Genomic DNA, 22,834 nt, shown 5'->3' on the forward strand with positions numbered 1-22,834 from the left:
AACAACAGAAAAAGAAATGTGGGCTAAAGAGAACAGCCACAGGCCAAATCCATGTCCCAGGCCTGAGACCTCTGCAGCCTGCTGGCATCGTGGGCCACGCCGATTGGGCGCAGGCCTGCCCCGGATTGGGCGCTGCCAGATGCCTGTCAAGGGACAGGCACGGGCCCAGCTGAGTGGGAGGATGGGCTTCCAAGGCAGCAGCAGGCGGTCAGGCTGCACCCAGCACCCCGCCTGTTTGGTTTTACGGGCAACATTTATTCCCGGCTGTTCCGAGGTTGAAAAACAAGGAGCCCCCAGGGGATCAAAGATTCTTTAGGAGACACACACAACAAATTGCATTTTACTTCACTTTAATTAAAAAATATATAAATACATGCCAGGGGATTTTTTTTTTCTTAATAAGGAAAGAGGTTGAAAGAACAAAACAAACCCCAAACCTGCCGGGACTCCCCATTCCTAGGTGGCAGGAGGCCTGCAGGCGGGTCGCAGGCTCAGCCCCAGCCCAGAGGTCAGGGGTGCTGCCTGGAGAGGAGCACGTCTCTGCCGGGCCCTCGGCAGTGGGGCACCCAGCCCCGCTCCGTGACACGTCCCCAAGAGGCCCTGGCCCTCCGGCCACAAGGGCTTTCCAGGGAGCAGGGAGAGTCCTCCGCATCGGGGTGGCTGGAATCTGGAACGCGAGGCCTACGTGGATGGGGCAGACCCCCGCGGCCCCCAGCTCCTGACCCCTCACTGGCCAGTGGATGTCCGTACAGAAGGCTCGGGGCCTGGGCAGCCTCGCCTCGGAAGCCCTTGGAGGACGCTCCCCACAACCAAGGTTCCAGAGAGATCGGGAACACGAGGAGGAGAGCAGGCGGGACCAGTGTCTCCAAGCTCTCCCCCAGGCCCCGGGCTGGCGAAGCACAGTCCTTAGGGCAGCCCCGGAAGGGCCTGGGGGCAGGCGGGCGGTCGGCCTTCCTTCCAGAGTTCCAGGCCGGGAACCACAGGCGGGGCCGCAGGCTGGGCACACAGTGTCCCCGTGCAGCGGGCGAGACGCAGAGCCCCCCGTGCCCCGACCTCGCCAGGCTGCACCGCACACGTGGGCCCCCCAGGAGAGAACACCCTCTCCTCAGGGCCGGCTGTGGGACAAGAGGCTCAGAAGTGGACCCACTTGTTCCAGTTGGCCTCGTGGGGGAAGGCGCGGCCCAGGCGGAGCGTGCAGTCCAGCGTGGGCTCGTAGAAGACCATGGGGCTCCCGCCCGGGCTGGGGGGCGTCTCTGCCTCTCCGCCCGCCGGCTTAGAGAAGAGCGAGACGGCCGGGAGCTTTCGCAGCAGGCGCTTTTGAACGCAGCCGAGGGATTCCAGGCCCTGCAGACGACACAGACAGACCGGTTCACAGGGGCATTCGAGGACCACGTCCTCTGTGCCCGGAGCTGCTCCCAGAACGAACACCTGAACCTGGCCTTGAGAGACGAGTAGGGATTGACCAGAGGGGTTTAGGCAAAAGCCCAGGGCAAGAGAGAGAAGCGCGTGACCAGCATCTGTACAGCGGCCCTGTGCTGAGCAGGGGTTGCAGGCCAGCTTCCAGCTGGGGTTCTGTTTGGCCCAGACCTGCTGTAAAGTGCAGGGAGTTCCACACTGAACTTCCCGTTTCCACTTCTGTTGAGGAGCTGGAGGCCCAGGGCACACAGGGCCAGAGCGCACGGCGGCCATCAGGCCGAGCTGCCCTCAGGGGGCCACGAGCATGTCTCCAGCTCTCCCTGCCACCCACGGGGGCTTGTCACTCACTACTCACCTGTCCCTGTGGGCCTGTGAGCCTCTGAGCCCTGGTCTAGAGAAAGGGTCAGAGGCAAGACCCCGGGAACGCCGACATGTAGGCCTGGGCGGCAGCTCGGGGCTGGGGAAGGGTGCTGTGAGGGACGGCCTGGGGACAGGAACCCAGGGCAGGGGTGGGGGATGTGGGAGGCTGGGCGCCAGCAGCGCTAAAGGGCACAGAGGCCAGAGGCAGGAGGACAGAAGCGGGCGTGGGGCTCGGCCAGCGCTGCGGCCTCAGAGGGCAGCGGGGCTGACGGGGGGTGGGGGAGTAAGCAGTGCGGGGGACACCTGGGGCCTGAGGCTCTTCTGAGGAGCCTGGCTCTCTGCCAGGAGGCCAGTGCCCCCTCGCGGGCCGAGCCTGTACGTGGCGGCCACACCCTAGAGCTCGGCCAATGCGCCCACCACCCCTGGCCCTCTGAGACTCAAGCCCAGACCCAGGAAGAGGGAGCTGCAGCGGGGGACGGGGACCCAGTGAGGACCCTCCCCGAGCCCAGTCACACCTGGAGCAGCTCGAGCACAGCGAGGGGCTGCAGGACACCCTCGTAGTGCTGTAGCAGGCAGCTCTCGGGCACGCCGGGCCTGGTCATGATGTGGTGCAACACGCCCTCCATCATGCCCTTGATCACGGGCGTGTTCAGGCGGCCGTCCACGATGCGCCACGGGCGCCCGATGAAGCGGACGCTCTCACAGTCCCTGCGGGGTGGGCACACGGGCCTCAGGCTCGGTGGGGAAGGGGAGACAGCTACTCCCGCGTGGTCCCAGCTCCGGGGATGGGACACCAAGGCTCGGGGAGGTCTGGCGCCTGGCCTGGGACTCAGGGCTGGGGACCGTCTCCCTCTTGCTCTTCCACCTCCCGCTCCCCTCCCACCTGGACAGACAGGGTCCCAGCCCCATGGCCCACGAGCACCGGACCCACATCACCGCACACTGGTGGAGGTGGGGGGATGGGGGGAGGGAAGAGCTAGGACCTCTGGATTTTCCAGCTCCATCTGGGACCCGGGCCGCTGGCTGCCTCCCCTTCTGACCAAGCTCTCAGGTCTGTACTCAAAAGTTCTACTTCTGTGCTGTATACAGGGGTTCCAGACACACTTTCCTTAGAAGGTTTCTGCTAAAAGCTTAACCAGTGACTGGTCTGACACACAGGGTCCTGGCGTGGGACAGGCCCCAGGGTAGCTGGACGCTTGGCTCGGACCGCGTGACTGGGCCCTGGCGGGGGGCTACACCTGAGCTGGGAGAGCACGGCCCCGCCAAGCCGAGGGTGATGTACACACTGGGGCAGGCGCCCCCTCGCCAGAAAGGCTTCTGTGACACCCACTGTTCCCGACGGACCGGGCGCTACAGCAGTCAGCACTGCTGGCCCTCGTCCACCACGTGCAAGGAGCACCTGCCTGGTCCCCCCGTGAGTGGGACCAACAGTCCCTCCCGTGTCCGGGACCCCTGTGCCAGACAGATCTTTGTGAAAGACCTTCACGTAATAACTAATCTTGGACCCTGAGGACAACTCCCAAGGCCCTCACTGCTCCCCCCGGCCCAGGCCACCTGAGTCTGAAGCACACTCACCTTTCCCACGCTGCCTGGGAGAGGCCCCCGGCCACAGAACTGTCCGCCAAACCTGACAAGAGAGAAGGGGTGTGGGAGACTGAAGAAGGTGAGGCCCATCTCTCCCTCCCCCATTCATTCCGCAAGTCTTTCTGGGTCTGGGGATAAAGCAGTGAACAAAGCAACAGCAATCCCACTCCTCAGAGCCTTCTTCCCGGGGCGGCGGGGCGTGGGGGGCAAAGCCTGCACGCCCAGGACAACACGGGACAGGTGGCGGGGTGCAAGTGTGCCGGGGAGCGGCGCGCGCCTGGAGCCCCGACCACAGAGCTGGGGGCGTGAAAGCCTTGGGCAAAAACATCCCAGAGGGTTACAGCAGGGGAGAGGGAAACGGGGCCCCTGCCAGGCCCCTGGGGAGGCCAGACCCCCCCCTTTCTGCTTCCTGACAGGGATGCTTCAGGAAACACCTCTTTCCAGAACCAAGAGAGCGCCGCGTCCTCGCGTTTCACAGGTCGGCTTAGGAGCGTCTGAGGCCTCTGCCCTCTAGTGGAAATACGAGTGTCAACAGGCAAGAGCCTCCCCCTTGAAGTCGAGGCCGTGAAAAGCTGATGTAAAGTCCCCTTTTGTGGCTGCAGCAGGTTCCCCATCAGGCCCCGTGACACAGAATGGGCGGGTAGGGGAAGGTGGGGTGGGGGACAGGGTTTGGTACCTCTGGGGTCTTCAGGGCCCTCCGGAAGCTGGGCCTGACAGCTCAGCTGCTCTTGGCCTGGGGAGCTGGGTACCCCGACACCCTCTTGGTCCTCCTGCCTGGCTTCCGATGCTCTGGGGGGAGGCTCCCTTACGCCTGTGTCCTCAGGAGCTGTGGGCAGGGCAGGCACCTGGGTTTCTGGCTCTTCTTCTGCTCTGGGCCCCGGGCTGGGGGCCAAACGCACGTCCTGGAGTGTGGGCCTCTTTGTGGGGGGCTCCGGGGCACTCTCGGGGTCGGCCCCCCCCCCCTGGCTGTCCACATCTGCACTGGCCCAGCTGGCACGCCTCTTGGCGCTCAGGGGGCCCTGAGAAGGTGGTGCCTGCCTCTCAGAGGGGTCGTCCTCGCTGGAAGGCCCCTCGGGGGGTCTGGCCTGGGGATCTTCTCTTTGAGGGTCAGTGCCCTCCTCTTTGTCTTTTAGCCGCACCGAGTGCAGGAGCCAGGGCTCGGCAGAGGCCATGGACACCAGGCGAGCGGTGTTGCCGCCGACTTCCAGCACCTGCCGTTGCTCTAAGAGGTCCTAGGAAAAGCAGGAGACACTCGGCATCCGTAGGGATCCCCAGGGTCATCGGGGTCCCCTTCCCCTGCCTGAGGTGTTTAAGCGTCCTGAGCAAGTGGCCAGCCCAGCTCCTTCAGGACAGGTGGCTCCGCCTGCGCCCTCAAAGCTGATGTGACCTTACTAGTCTCCTTCTGCCTGGCCAGCTCCTCCTAGGCTTAACACCCCGAGGGTTACCAAGTTCTTCTGCAAAAGCCATAATTATTCCCAAGTGAAGGAAAGTGACTCCTTCCCTCGTTCACCACGCCCTCTTCCCACGTCCTTGTTCTTATCTACGAGCTGCACCAGCTCTGGGCAGCACACAGGGATTCACCAACATCTTTTTCTTTTACATTAAAAAACCCACAAGTCAAGATTCAAGGAGTCTGCCCCTGTTCACAGCCCGGATGCAGGACTCACATCCACAACATGCGGGTCTGCGGAGGGTCGGCTGCGCGTGCGCCACCAGGGCCCCGTGCTGGGCACCAGGGGACAGAGGGAGCTGCCTGCCCCTCGCCTCTCGGCAGCCAGTGGGATCCACTGCCTGGAGAAAATCCTCACCCTCCCTCCCAGGGCCCCAGAGGCACCATGAGTTTTAAGAACAATCCAACACCAAGTGAAAGGTACTCAACAGCCCTCTTGTATTTCCTGCATGGGTAAGAACTCCTTTGATAATGACAAGTATCGACTTCCCCCCCGCTACCCCCCGCCCCAGGAACACATGCAAGGCAGGCACCTCCGCAACATCAGTAACACACAACATCGATAACAACTGACACGCGGGAGGGCAAGCCAGGTCCCGGGGCACTTGATCTAAAAGGTCCAACTCTTCTCACATTCTTTGGGTTCAAGGGTCACTGATGAAAATGGGTCTGGGCAGGTAAAGCTGTAACCAAGCAGGACCCTATGGGGCCTTTGCGGGGCAGGCCTTTCCCCCATACCCTCTGCTTTAGGTCCTCTCTGAAGTACCCAGGTAACAGTATCTGGTGCACTTTCCTGAGTTGTTTTACAGATGTGAACCCCCCCCCCCGACCCCATCAAATGGAAGAAATTTAAATTTGCAGTCCCCAGACCTACTGGCACCTAAGGACTGACAATGTTAACCCGTGACACCAACCTGTTTCCTCGCCATCAGCCAATCAGAGAACTGTACACGAGCTGATCACGTACCCTGCAACACCCCTCCCTCGCCTGGCCTTTAAAAATGTTTTGCTGAAACTTTTCAGGGAGCTCGGGGCTTTTTGGGGCATGAGCCACCTGTCTCCTTGCAGGGCCCTGCAGTAAACCTTTCCCCCCTCCAAACTCCGACGTTTTGGCTTGTCGGGCCTCACTGCGCGTCGGGCACGTGGACTCGCGCTAATGAAGCGGTGAGTACTGTGGACCAGGTGCAGGGTATCTGGAGACAGCAGAGAGCTGGGGAGGACAAGGCCCATGGCTTGGGGAGGCTCGGCCAGCTGTGCTGAAGAAACAGGGCCCAGAGTGGCCATACCTTCTAATGCTCAGGAGAAGCTGGCAAAATTTCAGGCAGGATCTCCTGTCTTCAATGTTGACAACTAATCCAGCTTTTGAAAAAATTCCACTACATGCCCCAAGCCAAGCCCACCCGCAGTGTGCATCTGGCCCGTGAGCTGCTACTTCTGGCTTGGCCACCACAGGCCACCTGAGAGCGCAGCTCACCTGGACGTAGTCTGCGAAGGTCCGGGAGCGCTCCCCGTCCGCCCTCGCCAAGGCCGAGAACCTTCGGCTCAGCTCCGTCCTGTCCACCCCAAAGCAGCCGGCCGCAGCGATGGCCCCCTGGACCTCCAGGGCGGCCAACACGTCTCCGGGTCTGTACCCGGATAGCGCCACCTGGTGGGCGAACTCTTCCAGGCTGCAGGTGTCCTCCTGGCTGTTTATCAGCCTGGTGAATGTGTCAGGGAGGCAGGAGGTTCCCACCATCAGCTCTTCCAGAGAAGTGACTGTGGAGACCAGGAGGACCAGAATCAGCCCTGAGAAGCCCCTCCCCTCCCCAGACCAGTGTACAAGCGATGCCGAGGCAGGTCATGCTCCAACACCGACTCACTGCTCCCCAAATGTCCAGGGGTTGCCTTCTGGGTGGACACGGTTGGGCCCCTGGCAGTCGGGTTCCTGGTACATGCCGCCCTGGGCCCTTGACTGCAGCCCACTGGATCCCCAGGGCCAGTATGATTCTCTTGTTCAAGACTCACAGGGAAGGGCACAAAGGTGGGGCTGGGGTCTGAGAACCAGAACCCTAGAGCTCTGGAGGGAGCGGGGTGGTCCTCCACTCAGGCTGCCCGGGCCCCACCCTTCCTGATGCTCCCACGTCCACGGCTCCGCAGACCCCGTGAGATACGCCGGGACCCCTCCATAAGTCCCGACTTTTGTTCACACCAGCCACGGCTGGTTTCTGGTGCTTCCTGTATAAGGTGTCTCTGCTCAGACCACAGGCTACAGGTTATCACATTTTTGCCTGGGCCAAGCCCCTGAAACAGCACAGAATACTGACTGTGGTTGTGAAGGTTAACAACTCAACATGCGAAAATAAAGGCAAGTCAGACAGAGCGGGAAAGGGGTAGGAAGGGGGAAGAGAAGTGCAGGGATGAGGCCCTAATATTCTCGTTTTATGTGGAGGGAGGAGAGACTGCCAGAAATTAAGGGTGCAGGAAATGGAGGTTTAAGCAAGTCATTATCATCTCAAAGGCAATCAATAGAAGAACTCAGAAAAGTGTAAAAACTGGAAGTAAAGGAGATAAGAGATAATGAATATAAGCAGAATACTCATCTTTCACAGCAAGAGGTCAGAAGGCAACACGCAGGCAAAAAGACCATGGTGGGCGCTAACCACACAGCGGGCACAGCCCAGGGCTCCCCAGGTGAGTGGGCAACTCAGGACGCGCGCCCCCCGGGCCGGCTGCTACGGAGAGGAGGGCCTTTCCTTCGTTTTCCGCTTTGGCTCTGTCAGTGGTGGCTGCCGCACGTGGCCCTGGGAGCCTGGCCATGAGCCCCAGGTCTGGGCCACGGGGCAGCTGGGGGGGCACTCACCGGCGGGCCCGAGCCCGGTGGGCTTCGGGGTGCAGCGCAGCCGGAGCCTGACCCGGCAGGAGTTCACCACGATGCTGTCGCTGGGGTTGAGGTTGCGGTTGCTGACGATGCCGGGGGCGCAGCAGCCCTTCATCAGCAGGTAGTTGGTGTGGGAGGCCTGGCGGGCTTTCACCTCGATGCTCCGGCGCTTGGCCCCAGAGCCCTCGTCCAGGTCTTCCTCTTCGTCCTCGTCCTCTTCCAAGGTGCCGTCCTTTCCCAGGCTAGGAGCAGAAAACGGACCTGGATGACGGAGCCCAGCCCAGCCTTCTGCTGGTCTGGCCGCCCCCTCAGAGAGTGGCGCTCTGACCACAGACGCGGCCCTGGCATCTGGCTGTGAGGTCAGGTCAGCACAGGCTGCGCTCCAGATTCATCCCCCTCGCCCACCTTCCATACCCCGCCCCCCCCCCCACCCCTGTCCCTATACCTGTGTCTCTGCAAGGGCTGTCCCTTCCGCCTGGAAACCCTTCCTAGTCTCTGTCCAAAAATGCCTGCTTTTCCATTAAATCCCAATTCAGCTATTACGGCCTCAAGGAACCTTTAACGATCCCCCTGCTCTGCCTACCCCACCCTCCGTGCCACACTGTTCTGGGACCTCCTCTTTGGCGCAGCCCAGTCACCCCCTCCTCTGGCTCCCCCGGCGCCCAGAGGCACCAGCAGGACGTGCTGCACTGGACACCGTACTGGAATCCCTGGTTCACAGACCCGTGACGCCCCGACCCGGGAGCTCCCGGAAGGCACTGCCAAGGCCCTGCTGTCTTTGTGCGGCAAATACCCACACAATGCCAAGCACGACGCAGAGAAACGCAGCACATGTTCGTTGAAAATAAAAACCAGATGACTGAGGAAATAAAATTGCAGATGCCACAGCCTGAGAGGAAGTGATGGTGCCCAAAGCCCCCGACGGCGCTCGGAGCAGCACCCCAGAGGCTGCCCCGGCTCTTACCTCTTAATGACCTCGTTCTCCACCATTGAACTGTCCACCACAACGATCTGCTCTGGGATCCTGACGTCCATGGAAACAAGGCCCAAAGAGAAAAGGGTCAGGACGGCCACACAGTGTCCTCCAGGGCCGTCCAAAGAAAATGCCACCAGGTCGCTCGTGGAGTCGTTGTCCTGGTCTTTGAAGGAAAAATTATCAGGCTGGTCCAACTTGCCAGCAGCCCGGATTCTGTCGAAGAACTGGAATGATTCTGTGCAGATGGTACTCGGAAAGCGCCACGTGAAAATCCTACACAGAAAGAGAAGGGAAGGGCCTTTCTGAGGACGGGATGCTGGAGGCCTTGGCGCGGATGGGCTGAGGGCACTTCAAATCTTGCCGTCAACACTAAACACACCGGCTTCTCCCTGGAAGCCCTGTTTTCCATCTCGAATGAAGGTGCTGCACCTGTTCATCTCACCCAACACCCTAGGCCTCGTGGTACCAAATTGGGGAAGATGAATGTGCTTTTTGTAATCATCTTTACACAAGGCAAGTCCTGAACCCCTACAGAGGGGAGGGGACATGCGTGTGTTCAATCTCACAGTCTCCACTCGGAGCCTGCAGTCAAGCCCTCGCCTCTGTCCAGAGGGGTGACTTTCCAGACCCTGTAACAACCTCTTGCTGACGTGCCGCAAACTGGGTCTAAAAAGTACATGATGGGGCTTCCCTGGTGGCGCAGTGGTTAAGAATCCGCCTGCCAATGCAGGGGACACGGGTTCGAGCCCTGGTCCGGGACGCTCCCACATGCCACGGAGCAACTAAGCCCGTGCGCCACAACTACTGAGCCTGCGCTCTACAACCCGCAAGCCACAACTACTGAGCCCGCGAGCCACAACTGCTGAAGCCCACGTGCCTAGAGCCCATGCTCCCCAACAAGAGAAGCCACCGCAATGAGAAGCCCGCATGCAGCAACAAAGACCCAACGCAGCCAAAAATAAATAAATAAATAAATAAATAAATAAATAAATAAATATATATATATATACATAAAAAGAGCACCTTAAAAAAACAGAAAGTACATGATGGCTTCCAAATGAAGTGTGTGAGCCTGCAAGGCGGGCGGCCTGGTACAGCTCGGAGCCGTGAAGATTAGGATCGAGGTTATGCCCAACCGGGAGGGTGCACTTTCAGCTGGTCTAATTATTAGACACTCATTTTACCCAATTTGATGGGAAAAAGGGAAACAAACTACCTACAAAATTGGTAAAACACCCCAACACAAAATACAGCAAGCATTAACCTTATTCCCATAGAAGGGAGGATAGACATTGATGAGAAACTTGGTCTCAGAGGCTGCGTCTCGCACACGAGGCCACAAGAGGCCCAGGCCGCCCTGCTCTCTGATGAAGAGGGACGCCCGTCACTTCCGCTCACCTGTGCTCCTCTCCGCAGACAGGCTCCGCCCTCCCCGTGCTCACCTGTGGTAGGTCTGGGACAACTGGTAGGACATGGGCGCGAAGGGCAGGGCACGGTTTTTCTTGGGGCCCAGCATGTGGTTGACCCGGCGCCGGTTGACCAAGCTCCTCTTCTGGTACTCCACAAAGGCCTTCACCAGGATGTGGTCCTTATACTCCCGGTAGAGGCGGAACGTCTGTAACACAGCAGGCCGTGCGTGAACAGGGCTCTCCAGCCGGCGGGGGGAACACCCAGACGTGGATGCAGAGAAGCCACAGCTGATCATCGATGGAGGAAGCGGCTGGCGGTGGGGGAGAGCCCAGAGGAAGCCCACGTCCCGCCGGTCGGCCTGCACCCACCTTCACGTCACCTCAGAGAGGACAGAGAACAGGCAACTGCAGGGAAAGGCGGGCTGCGCCCCATGCCTATTTCTCTGGCCGCAAAGACGCTGGGAGCTGACGCAGAATCACCTCTGATACCACTGTATCCCTTACCCCTACCTAACCCATCAGCATGTCTGCTGGGCTCTACCCCCAAAATATGTTCCCAGACGCATCTGGTCTGTGCCATCTACACTGCCACCATCTGGGCCATGCCACCATCGTTTCTCCCCGTGGCCTCCTGCCAACCGTTCTTGCTGCTTCCTGCCCCCTGCCCCCAGCCCAACCACTCTGCACAGCAGCCAAAGTAGCCCTTTGATGCCTAAATCAGACCACACGTTCCTTCCCTGCCTCGAAAGCCCCGATGGCTTCTGTCTGCAGGCGGAACTCCCAGTCCTCACTAGGCTTGACGACAGCCCCGTGAGTGGGACCTGGCCCACCACCCTGGCCTCGACTCCTACAATAAGTGCAGCCCTTGCTCACTACCCTCCAGCCTCACCGGCCTCCTTACGTTTCTTGAAAAAGCCAAGGCACTCCCGCCTCAGGGCCTTTGCACTTCCCGCTCCCATTTCTGGGACAGCACACTCCCCCAGTCCCCGCGTGGCTGACTCCCTAACGTTCGGCTCTCAGCTCACACACTTCCCCTCAAAGGCCAAATCCTCCTCCGTCCTGCTCCTCTGCAGTCAGCTCTATTACATTAACCTGTTTCCTTTTCTCCGTAGTAACTGTGTCTACCTGAAGTGATCTCATTTGTTTATTCACTGTCACTCTCTTCCATAAGAACACAGACTCGACTCTTACTGCTGCCCCAGCAGGCGCCTGGCACCCAGCATGGGGCACACATGGAGGGCGGTGTTGGGTACTAGGTGCAGAGGCTCCCCCCGTGGGCCACGCCGCCATGGCTCCCTGGCTCGCAGATGTGGATCCTGCCCAGAGGAGGGGCAACTCAAAGGACTGCGGGACCGGCAGTCCTGTCATTCCAGTTTTCCGAACAGTGCTGGTTCAATCAACTGACAGCAAAAGTCAAGTACACACCAGCCTCCAGGAAAGTTCAAAGCACTGGCCAAGAAAACCTGCAGGCATGGTCTGAGAATCCTGGCTTAGAAAGTTCTCTGCTGCACTGACCCCAGGACCCGAGGGTGACAGGAGACTGAGGCTCACGGACTTCGAGGGATCTTCCGAGGCCACACTGCTGGGAGGGGCGGGACCAGGGAGAGGACGAGGTGTTGTCCTCGAGCCAGTGGCCAGGGGATTGGGAGTCAAGTGGTGGTCAGTTGGGGTGCTGGGGCAGCATGGGGGGTGGCTCTCCCGGAGACAGAGGGGGGTCTGGGCACACACTGGGTCCTGACAGTCCGAGGTGCGCACAGTGCCCTCGATCTCTCAGGTACCACCTCTACGTCAGTCCTGGTGCACGGACGAGCAGCCTGATGGGGAAAGACTGAGCGGGGCGGAGGGAAGAAGCAGGGAGCAGCCGCTAGGTCATCGCTGCCTCCCCCCAAGCGCAAGTGGAAGCTGAATCCAGCTTCCTGTGAAGCACCTGCACCTTCTGCTCGTCTCTTCCCCGTGACGACGAGGATGGGCACACCCCCCCAGACGGCCGCTGGCGTGGAACAGGAGCGCACAGACCACACACAGTGAGTGGGGAGTGTGGCGCAGCCCGTCAGACTCCCAAGAGGCTGGGCTGTCACAGACACAGTGAACTACCGCCATCTGGGGTGCCTGTGACGTCCACCTTCCTGCAGCACACTTCCCGGAAGCTCGGGGCTGCAGGGAGCCTGGTAGGATCCCGGGTGGCCTCTGACCTCATCCCTTTTCTTTTTTTTTTTTTTGGAGGTCGGCGGGGCACGCCAACGTGGCTTGTGAGATTCTAGTTCCCTGACCAGGGGTGGAACCCGGGCCCTCGGCAGTGAAAGCGTGGAGTCCTAACCACTGGACCACCAGGGAATTCCCTGACTTCATCCCTAATGACCTCCCACTCCTTGCTGCCAGGGGGAGGGGGTCCCTGAAGAAGGGCCCTGTGTCCTCCTTGGGCTCAAGTGCTCTCCCTCATGCGACTTCCCACACCCTGGGTGGTCAGGGAGAGTGACAGCCCCTTGGCACCATCCCTACCGCTCAGACCCCCCCCTGGAAATGGAGCTGGAGGAAGGAAAAATGAGGCCACGGCCCTGGCTGGGACACAGGGACCAGGCTCTTGCCAAAATCTTGGGGGCTGGGCTTTCTCGTGTGACGGGGGCTTGGACTGACCCCCCGAGGTCCTGCTAGCTGTAACCCCGGCTGGGCAGGAGAGCTCGTCAGGGCCCTGCCCCCTCCACTCCTGACTGCACACTGTGGGGTGGGGCTTGGGGCCCACGTGCCACAAGAGCTCTCCAGTTGACTCTGAGGCATCCCCACAAAGTGTGGGACAGCACCCGTCTGAATAGATCAGTGGGATGAGAAATAACACCAGCCTTTTGTTTTCTTACTTTCTTTCCCCCGCATGTCCCAAACCGGCTTGAAGAGCTGAGTTTAGGGTTTAGAGACTAAATACAAAAGTAGACAGGCTCTACTTGGAACACATTTTTGCAATCCTTAGAAACAAGGGAAGCATGGGCTTGGGGAGAGGGCCCCTCTGCTGGGGGCTTGGAGCCACACAGACTCAGGTTAGATGGATGAGCTCTGGGATCTTGGGCATGGGCTTTTTAACTTCTCTGAACCTCAAGTTTTCACACTTGTAAAAGAGCACTTCCCAGGCTCAGCGCGGGGCTGAATGAGATCCGCCTTTCTCGTTCATCCTCATTCGGCCACGATAAAGCAGCATTACGATTCTAGTAAGTTCTCAGGAGATATATGGCTCAACGCCTGCAGAAAGGCAGCTTTCCCACTGGGCGATATCTAGCAATCAAAATATGTTGACATCTGTCCATTATAATTGGAAAAGATATGCCATGTAGTCCAATTACTTTCTCAGCTCTTTCGAGAGGCTCATTTCCTCTTCTGCCTAATTTTCTGCCTTCAACATTAGACTCAAAACCTCAGCGCTGGGAGGGATCTTGGAGGTCACCAGATCCTGTGCCCATACTCCAAAGATGAACGGGGGAGTGCCCTGGCGGTCCAGGGGTTAGGACTCGGTACTGTCACTGCTGTGGCCTGGGTTCAATCCCTGGTTGGGGAACTAAGATCCCAAAAGCAGTGCGGTGCGGCCAAAAAAAAAAGAAAAGATGAACAGAGTGAGGGCTAGAGTCTCAGGGGCAATCAGGCCCTCTGAGGCCCTGCAGTGAAGAAGTGAAGGGGTGGAAACCTCACAGGGCCCGGCCTGGGAAAGGCCCCGAGTTCCAGAGCACTGCTGTGAAGCTGACGTTGCGTCCCCGACACCCACCTGAAATGACTGGTAGATCTCCATCTGGCTGTCTGAGAGGGCCAGTGTGCTCTGGATCAGGTTCTGGAGCACCAGGAAGTGGATGTCATCCACGCTGAAAGAGACGGGGCAACAGGGCCACGTGAGCCCACAGGCCGCAGGGCACCGCGCATCTTGGGTAGATTCGGTCTCAAAAAAGTTTTCAATCTCACAAAAGTGATACGAATGTCCAAACTAGTCATAAACCAAAACAAAAGAAATGATGGTTTTTATGTCTTACTGATTGGTCCATTTTCACAGGGAAAAAGTTTCAGTCTGGTGGGTAAGGGGTGACATAACCTGGAAACGGGTTTTCATGACAACTAACTCATGTGGTTAGTGCTTAGATTTTCTTTTTGTCTAATTTTAAACAACTGTTTCTCCAACGAGAATAGGCTTTTCATTGAATACAGAGCTAAAAATCAAACTGAATATTGATTATCCAAGATGGAAAGAAAAGGCTAAGCCTTCTTTCTTTCTTTTTTTTTTTTTAACTTTTCGCCACGCTGCGCAGCATGTGAGATCTTAGTTTCCCGACCAGGGATCAAACCGCTGCCCCCTGAAGTGGAAGTGTGAAGTCTTAACCTCTGGACCACCAGGGAAGTCCCAAGGGAGTTTTTGCTTGGGAAGTTCATGGGCTAGGAGTTCAAACCCCTTCCCCAACCCGCCCTCAGGCTGGGCCAGGGACAGGCGGGGTGAGGGGTCGGCACACTCTCCCCGCACAGGGCCTAATAATAAATAATTTAGTCTCTTTGGGCCCCATGGTCTCTGTTGCAGCCACCCAACCCTCCCGTCAGAGCGTCAAAGCAGTGCAGGCTACACGTGCAATGGGTGTGGCTGTGTTCCAATAACACTTTCTTTCCAGAAATCGGCGCCAGGCTAGATTCAGCCCTAGATGACCCTGTGCTAGGTTGCAGACAACCCAATCAAGCAGCCGAGAAAAAGGCACTGGGTCTGTCAGTACTTGCCTATTAAGTTCATCCTCTTTCCTGACTTGATCTTTTTCATCTCCAATCATCAAAACTCGGTATCTGCATAGGAAACAACAGAAGAACTTGTGAACGGAGCCCAGCTGACCTCCCATAGCCAAGGTGATGCTCGTGGGAGGTGGTTACTGATTGGCTAACGTGGTGGAAAAAATAGTAAAGTCCCTAAAATTGAAACACGTACGTGTAAATTAAAATGAGAAAACACCACATTCTGCCCATCGAATTGAGTGTGTTGCAAGAATGAGGGTTGAGGAAATGAGGAATGTTCGTTCACTGACCATTTTGAGGCTACAAGGAGATGTTAACTCACAGGGAGCGACTGTTAGGTGTTACTGGAGGACAGACAGCTGTGGGCTCACCATGATGAAAAACAAGCATAAGCAAGAAGGTGGGGAGAAAACACCCCACAGGGCATAGCTGTATTAGGTGCTGGCATTATAGGTTAACCCCTGACCTACTTTTCTGAGCTCCAAGTAATATTGTTTTATTGTGTTCATACCAAGCAAATAAATATAGAAGTAAATTGTAGAACTCTACAAAAAAACACGGCCATCTATTTGAGACATTTCTTTGGTTTCTACAAAACTAAAGTCAAAACTCATCTTTGCAATCGTCAATTCTTCCTAAAATTTAGGAACAAGACAAAGCACCTTTTCAGAAAAACGTGACCTGATTTTGGTCAAACAAGAAAATATTTGGAACCGTCTTCTTTTTTGCTTTGCCTGCCAGAATGCTCAAGATCAAATTCAGTGGTAAACTGTTACAGCTGGAACTTTTTTCTCTCCTCTAGATGGGTCATGAACTCTTATTTAAAACTCTTAAACTTCTTCTTTTATAACTAAAAGTTGCCCCACACATTTATTGAAAATATGTGGGAAGAGAAATTATATATAGGTAAACAGGCCACTTGAAACGTCTTCAAGACTGAAGAGAAACCATGCCACTTGCGGGTTCTGGGGAGGAGTTTGTGGCGAAGGCAAAATCTGTAAACGGCTACAAATCGCTCCTTGGCCCTGGCACACAGTGGGCACGACATAAACTATTTGTTGGGTGAATGAAAGGACGAGATCCCCAACGGAAATGTAGACGGCTCACTGAAAAGGTACCACACAGTTCACAGTGGGACCTGATGGATGGAAGAAATGTGGAAATACAGTGGCGAGAGGGACTATCCTGATGAGGACGGTGAAGAGAAGGGATTCACATTTGGATCAAGCAGCGGAAATAGGTCTGGTTCACAGCACTCAAGATTTTCAAGTTTCACAGGTCTGGGCTCAAAACCAAGTATGTTCTTTTCCAGATGCCCAGTGGTTGAGCTGGAAAGAGCAGGGGCTCTGGGGTCAGACCTACCTAAGTTCAAATCCCGGCCTGGGGCTCACTAGCACTGTGACCTTGGGAAGTTAAGTACATCTCAGAGTTTCCTCGTGCTTAAAATGAGCCATCACAGCAAAAGGACTCAAATACCTGAGTAAGCCAGAATTAAGTCAGAGCAGGGCCTCCATGGAATGGAAGGGAGTGCTTGGTGGGGCGCGAGGAATGGCAGTGCCTCCCCATTTTCAAGTCGCCCATGAGAGGAGACGAGGGCGTCCAGAGTCAAGGGTAGTGCAGGGTTCGCTGCAAGGTCAAGTGGAACTGCTGGTGGGGGACACACCCGTGGCGGTCCTGGCCGGTGACTTTTCCTCTTGCCCCAAGGTTCACACAAAACCTTCCCAAGGGAACCTTACCTGGCAAACAGCTCCTTGAGTGTGTCTGGGATTTCAAGGTTAGGATTCTTTAGGGCTGAACTGAACTTCTCTTTAAGCTTCTCCACAAATTCTTTAAACTCGCTGGCACAAACCTTTCAACATGAGAGAATGAGATGTTAAGCCCTTTTTCTCCCTGAATGGAGGTTTCACTAAGACACATTGAGGGAAAATCTTGTAGCAAACTCCCTCGGCAGCGACCTCCCAGAGACAATGACAGAAACACTGTCTCCTGTGCCCTCCTGCCTCCCCATCCCCCCCGGGAAGGTGACAGATGCTCGCCACTTCACTGGGAGATGGAGAGAGCCTTACACCTGGGCCGCCAGCACTCTCCCCCGAGCCCCAGATGGGAGCCCCGAACGTGTCCTGTGCAGTCTCCTCCAATCAGCAGGCCTGTGTCCCCTCGTCGCCTCCCTCCCCCCAGGTCTGTTCCTCTGTGACTCACCTGTGCAAGTCGGCCTCCACCGCCACGCTCAACCGTGAACCCCAAACCAGACCCCTCCTCCTCTGTACCCAACCTGCGACCATCCCAGTGCAGACCTGGATCACAGCGTGGTCCCTCACTGCCTCGCCACCCCCAGGCTCACACCTCCAACTCATCCTCCATGGTATGGCCAGCAAACCGACCCTGTCACCCTGTCACCCGGTGTCCAGCGCTACAGGACAAGTTCACACTCCTCCCTGACGCCCCTCGCTGCCGTCCTCCCATGGGGCACCTTGCCCCCCTTCCTTCTCTGCCTTTCCTCGGCTGGTTCCTCATCTCTGCAGTCTGGGCTCAGTGCTGACACATTTGAAAAGCCCTCTGTAGTAGATGCCGTTGGTTGCCTACTTCCTTCATCCCGTTCTTTCTTAGCAGTGGAGCCAGCCCCAATTTGGTGTGGGGAGACAGCCTGCCCAGCTTCCTGAGGTGAGTCAGGACGGACCTTCTGGGAAAGGCTGTCCCCTCCCTGATACAAGGGCCCTCTCCCCACTTCTTCTTGCCCTGGGATTCAGTTGTGAGGACAGCACCAGCAGTTACCTGGCAGCCATGAGGTGACCAGCACGAGGATGGAAAGCTGACCACCAGGAATGGGGACGGAGTGACAGGATAAACCTGGGACCCTGAGGACATCTCTGCTTTGCTGCACCTGCATAGGATGGCCTACTTCCGGGCTGCTTGGCACATGGGGAAAAAAAAGCCTTAAGCCCCTGTTATGTTTTTTTTTTCCGTCACCTGCATCAAAAGCACTCCTAATTCTCCCTCTGAGACCTCAGCGGCCTGTGCTTTCCTCTCTCAGGGTGGCTGCACTGTTCTGCGGTGCGCATTTACTTCTCTGCCCGTCCCACTGCCCTGTGGCTCCATTTCAACTGGCCTCGCCTGGCACAAGGCCGGACATACACGCAGCAGAGTCCGGTGTGAGCTCAATGAGTGAGGGGTGAGCAGACTCTGAGCCACAGAACAGAGAAGCCTGGGTCTGGAAAGACAGCTTGCTTCCTTGTCAATCACCATCCCGGCCCCGTCCACAGAAAACTCATGGCCGGGATTCCCTGGTGGCGCAGTGGTTAAGAGTCTGCCTGCCAATGCAGGGGACAAGGGTTCGAGCCCTGGTCCGGGAAGATCCCACATGCCGCGGAGCAACTAAGCCCGTGCACCACAACTACTGAGTCTGCGCTCTAGAGCCCGCGAGCCACAACTACTGAGCCCGCCTGCCACAACTACTGAAGCCCACACGCCTAGAGCCCATGCTCCGCAACAAGAGAAGCCACCACAATGAGAAGAAGCCCGCGCACCACAACAGAGAGTAGCCCCCGCTCACCGCAACTAGAGAAAGCCCGTGCACAGCAACGAAGACCCAACGCAGCCAAAAATAAAAATAAAATTTAAAATAAAATTAAAACAAAAAACAAAAAACAAAAAACTCATGGCCTATCCACGAGCTTTCCAGAAGTCTAGCTGTTTGTAATTTCTGAAGAGCAACCCTATTTTCTTAATAAAATAGACCCAAGACACAGCAGCGTTGCAAAGAGACATGGCAAATTCTAATCATCTTTAAAACTGATGCTGGACCCAGATCAAGTGAGGGCCACAGCCAAAGAACTGACAAGTCAATTTCCCAAATGAGCAGGGGAAAAGCCCATGTTTGCAAGGCTGGCAGAGGCACCGTGGGACCCAGAGGACCAGACTAGAACCTAGAGATCCCTGCCTCAGGGCTGGCTGAGCCCGACCACCGTGCGGGGCCCACCTTTGGGTCTCCGTAGTCACATTTTCGATTCATGAAATCTCCAACAAGCGCCTTATCCTGGTACACCTCGGCGAGGCAAACCCTGTGGAGAGAGCAGGCCACAGTGAAGTCTAGGCAATGTAACGATGCCCACGTTCAGAACCACGGGAAGATTTCTGTCCTAACAGTTCTGGCCTTGGGTAAACATGAAGTATGACCTGCTTATGTGCCTGCTGGGTGATTACAGCTTTTGAAAATGAAGGATTTGGGGTCGGCCTGTTAGTGCTCACGCTTCACATCTCGACTTCTCCGAGCTTCTGTCCTCCACGTGCAAACTGAGAACAGTAGCCTCCACCTGCCTGCCCTCACGGGGACTTGGCCAGGACCACAGGAGAGACCTATGTCAAAGAGGATCGCAAGTTTAAAAACAGGCCCTGGTGTTTGGTATTAAGAGCTCTGGCCTCCTCCAGCACTCTGTCCACTGCACACATCTTCACACCTCCAGGCATCAAAAGAGCCTGACCTGCCCAAAGGGAAATGGAGGGAAAGACAACCAGCGTTTGCTGGGTTCCTAGGAGCTGCACACTTTGAAAGCTGGAGCTGCTCCTTCATAAAGAGCTTGCAAGGTAGAGACTGTCATTCCACTTCACAGCTCAGTGAGGTGTAGGGTCCGCCCCTGCCCCCGAGGTCACACAGAAGCCAAGGGCCAGGGCAGGTGGGACAGGTGTGGTTACTATTGGTATCGTCCTGCTCACAGGTGGGGAAACAGCCTCTAAGGGGATAAATGCCCCGTCCCAGGTCCCACAGCTCTGAGCTGCAGTGGACGGAGACCTGGGCCTGCGCACCCTGCAGCCCCCTCACGTCCCCCTTCCCCGGCTGCTGCGGGACAAGAGGAAGAGCGTCAGGCAGGGGCCAGGAAACCCGACTTCCAGACCTCACTTCACTGCCAGCTCACTGTCACCCCAGCCAACTTGCACGCTCTCTCTGGACCTGTTTCCACTCTGCAAAAAGGAGGACTTTGGACCAGGTGATCAGAGCCCTTTCAGATAGAACATTCTAAGAGTCTTCCACGCACTGGGGAAGTGGCTTCACACAGGAAGGCCCCTTGGTGTGTCTAACCCAGTGGTTCTCGTTGGGGCGATCTGCCCCCCCACCGGGGGGCGTGTGAAGACATTTTTGATTGTCACAGTTGGTGGGGCAGTGGGGGGGGTGGAGGCAGGGAGGCTGCTAAACACCCCACAGTGCCCAGGACGCCCCACAACAGAGAACGAGCCGCCCCACATGTCAGCAGCGCCGAGACTGAGAAGCCTGGGCAGAGGGCTGAGTCTCCTCCCCAGTCCAGGGCTGGGCTGCTTCCCTGGCAATCTGGCTGACTGCAGGCAGCCCAGGGCTCGGAATCAACCCGGAGCCACGCTCTCCCACTGACCCGTGGCCCGAACATCAGCTGGTGGAAGCAGCTCCGCTTTCCGGCCCCACCCTCGTGCCGGCTGCAACACTCGGGTACCTTCCCACACCACCCGCCGGGCTTCCCCACTCGAGCCCACGCCGCTGGAAGGAGGGAGCTGCAGGAGTCTGACGGGGCTGGCGACGGCTTTACACCCTGGCCCTGACACGGACGGCGGGGCAGCCTCCCCGGCAACTGACGATGGGGGAGGCTTTTCAGCTCCTGGCCAGCTGCTGTGCCCTCACGTCTTTAGGGAACGCCAGGCTCTGCTGAGGAAATGGCCGAGTGCTTTTGGTCCAGTGATCCCGTTCCTGTCTAGCTTCTTTCTGGAGTGAGCTATGTGATGGGCCACTAACACGGAGACGTCGAGAGCTGCTCTGGAGTGCTGAAACCCTAGTGGAAATGCGCGGAGGCCTCTGCTTTCACCACATGCTACTCAGGTGAGGTGAAGAGGTAACATTCAGCGCTGTCACCTAGCCTGTTTAGCCTGTTTCACCTGTAACAAAGGAGAGCAGCACCTGCCTCACAAGGCTGTTCTAAAGTGTAAATAACACCTTGAATGTGAAAGTGCCCAGAATCACACCCAGCCCCCCAAAATCAAGGACAATCTCACCAATAGTCTCCAACAGACTACTGATGTGCTACTGGACGACTCAGATTTTATCTATCTGGATTTTACAGCCGCCTCTTGAGCAAATGGGATGAAACAAGAGTAAAGGATGAACTAGAAGCATTGGGATACCCTCGTCTTGGAGTCATGGAAGTTCAAAGGAGGCTTACTTATAGTTCAGGTAGGCTTGTGGATTTTTGACTATGTAGCGAGCTCTTCGTCCGACCGAATGGGATGTTTTATCCAAAGACTCTTCCAAGGTTGAGTGCAAAATGTCCCGCACGACCTGCCAGGGGACAAACGGGCCCTTCACCTGGATCAAACACAAGCCAAGACACAAAATCAGTATCTTCGGAGCCCACGTTATGGGTCACTAATGTAAAGGAGGGGAAATACGCTCTGTGGAGCCTCTTTCCTCAGCGGACACGCAATACTGTCACCTCACGCATTTACTCAGTCACATTTACTGGGCACTGACCATGTACGTGCCTGGCCCTGAGTGGGTGCTGGGCAGAGAGGAATAAGACAAATCCTCCAGGTCCAGTGGGAAGAGCATCTTTTGGTGACTAGCAGAGGTGCTCGGACGGTGCTTGGGTAATACTGACTGGAGGGCAATGCGTCACAGGAGGTCAGGAGTATAGAAGATGCATTTCATTAGACGGTTTTAGAGGTTTAAGTACCCATCATGTACACTCAAGAACGCTGTGTACGGCGCCTGTGGTTACACTAGTGGAAACAGAACGTGCTGAGTCACAGACTCAGGAGACCCTCTCAGTGAACACATGCAGGAAGGCACAGCCCAGGTAAGGAAGGGGCTTGATGACAGGGTTATTTTCTTAGTGCCCCAGCAGGAGTGGGCCCACGAATCTGGTGTAAGTTGAAGCGAGTGAGTGGAGGGTCCGTGCAAGGCTCTCCTGGCTCCCCTGGCTGCGTGGAGGGCGGGGGGGAGGGGAGAGGCCTCTCCCATCAGTGCTGTGATGAGACAAGGCCAGGTATTAGGGACAGCAACACGCCTTCGGGTTCCTCCTGGCAGAAGGGATTGGGTGGGAATTGAGGAAGGGGTGGAGGGATAAGGAAATCTGGGGCAATGATCAAGAAAAGGGATTTAATGAGCTTGCAGGCAGACAGCATCAGACCTCTCAGTGGGTTTCTCTTGGCTGGTATGGCTGAGAACAGGAAACACAAACGGGGCTTCTATGAAGCCGCCTCACCTACTCTGCCTGGCGGTATTACTGCCTGGAAGGGGCCCTGGACGGGACACTGGCAGAGCCCACGCTCCGGGTGGCTTCTGTGAACCAGCCTGACGGGACATTCGCCTCGGCATGGCATGGGAGGCGGGGAGTGAAGCCGGGGACAGCCACCGTCCCACGCTGACTTGGTCCGCACGGACAGAGTGATTACTGTGCGGGAGGCACCACGCGAGGGGCTGCAGCTACAAAAACAAGTAAGAAGTCCCTCTGCCTCTAGAAGCAGCCACTCCAGTGGGCCAAGAGGCGCCAGAAGCCAAAGGAGCAGCGTGAAATGTGCGCGTCCAAGGGGCAGAGCAAGAGCGCAGTAACTGCTTCCCTTTGGCAGGATCAGTGAAGCCTTTCCAGAGATGATAAGCAGTTACTGAAAGGTAAATAGGAGTCTTCCAGGCAGATGAGGGTGGGAGGCGGGGAGCAGGGAAGGGCCAGATTCCTGGTGAAGAGAGAGGGAGAGCACAGCTCTCAGCCGTGTGGCCTGCAGCCAGGCAAAGACATAGACGCGCGAGCCGAAGCCAGGAAACAGATGTGCAAAAATAAGCATGGCGGGCGCGCGGATAACTCAGAGAACCTGCTGTCTAGCACAGGGAACTCTATCAGTGCTCTGTAATGACCTACGTGGGAAAAGAACCTAAAAAAGAGTGGATATATGTATATGTGTAACAGATTAATTCTGCTATACACCTGACACTAACACAACATTGTAAATCAACTATATCCCAATAAAATTTAAAAAAAAGAAAACGAGCGTGGTATCCATTGCTAGGATTCTGGGAAATGCTTCTCCCA

General features: G+C 56.9%; 1 protein-coding gene across 9 annotated transcripts in view; it reads right to left on the reverse strand.

Annotated features, from left to right (window-relative positions):
• Window positions 1-333: 333 nt before the first annotated feature.
• The window catches only part of GTF3C1 (general transcription factor IIIC subunit 1), a 73,400-nt gene continuing 50,899 nt past the window's right edge, over window positions 334-22,834 (reverse strand). For 2 of the 9 annotated variants that reach the window (XM_082429303.1, XM_082429306.1), the window contains 12 exons: window positions 20,972-21,114; window positions 18,769-18,850; window positions 16,529-16,641; window positions 14,784-14,846; window positions 13,798-13,891; window positions 10,086-10,258; window positions 8,632-8,916; window positions 7,650-7,909; window positions 6,285-6,565; window positions 4,037-4,592; window positions 3,352-3,403; window positions 334-1,344 (listed from right to left, as the gene is read on the reverse strand). In XM_082429303.1, the coding sequence (XP_082285429.1) occupies window positions 510-1,344; window positions 3,352-3,403; window positions 4,037-4,592; window positions 6,285-6,565; window positions 7,650-7,909; window positions 8,632-8,916; window positions 10,086-10,258; window positions 13,798-13,891; window positions 14,784-14,846; window positions 16,529-16,641; window positions 18,769-18,850; window positions 20,972-21,114 (2,937 nt within the window). In that variant the 3' untranslated portion in view covers window positions 334-509. Of the gene's footprint in view, window positions 1,345-2,291; window positions 2,485-3,351; window positions 3,404-3,794; window positions 3,871-4,036; window positions 4,593-6,284; window positions 6,566-7,649; window positions 7,910-8,631; window positions 8,917-10,085; window positions 10,259-13,797; window positions 13,892-14,783; window positions 14,847-16,528; window positions 16,642-18,768; window positions 18,851-20,971; window positions 21,115-22,834 lie in introns of those variants that run through there. The other 7 variants (XM_082429304.1, XR_014254672.1, XM_082429307.1 and 4 more) reach the window with 7 other exon arrangements.

The sequence above is a fragment of the Balaenoptera physalus genome, assembly GCF_965194825.1.
Source record: "Balaenoptera physalus genome assembly, chromosome: 16".
In the NCBI taxonomy this organism is placed as follows: Eukaryota; Metazoa; Chordata; class Mammalia; order Artiodactyla; family Balaenopteridae; genus Balaenoptera; species Balaenoptera physalus.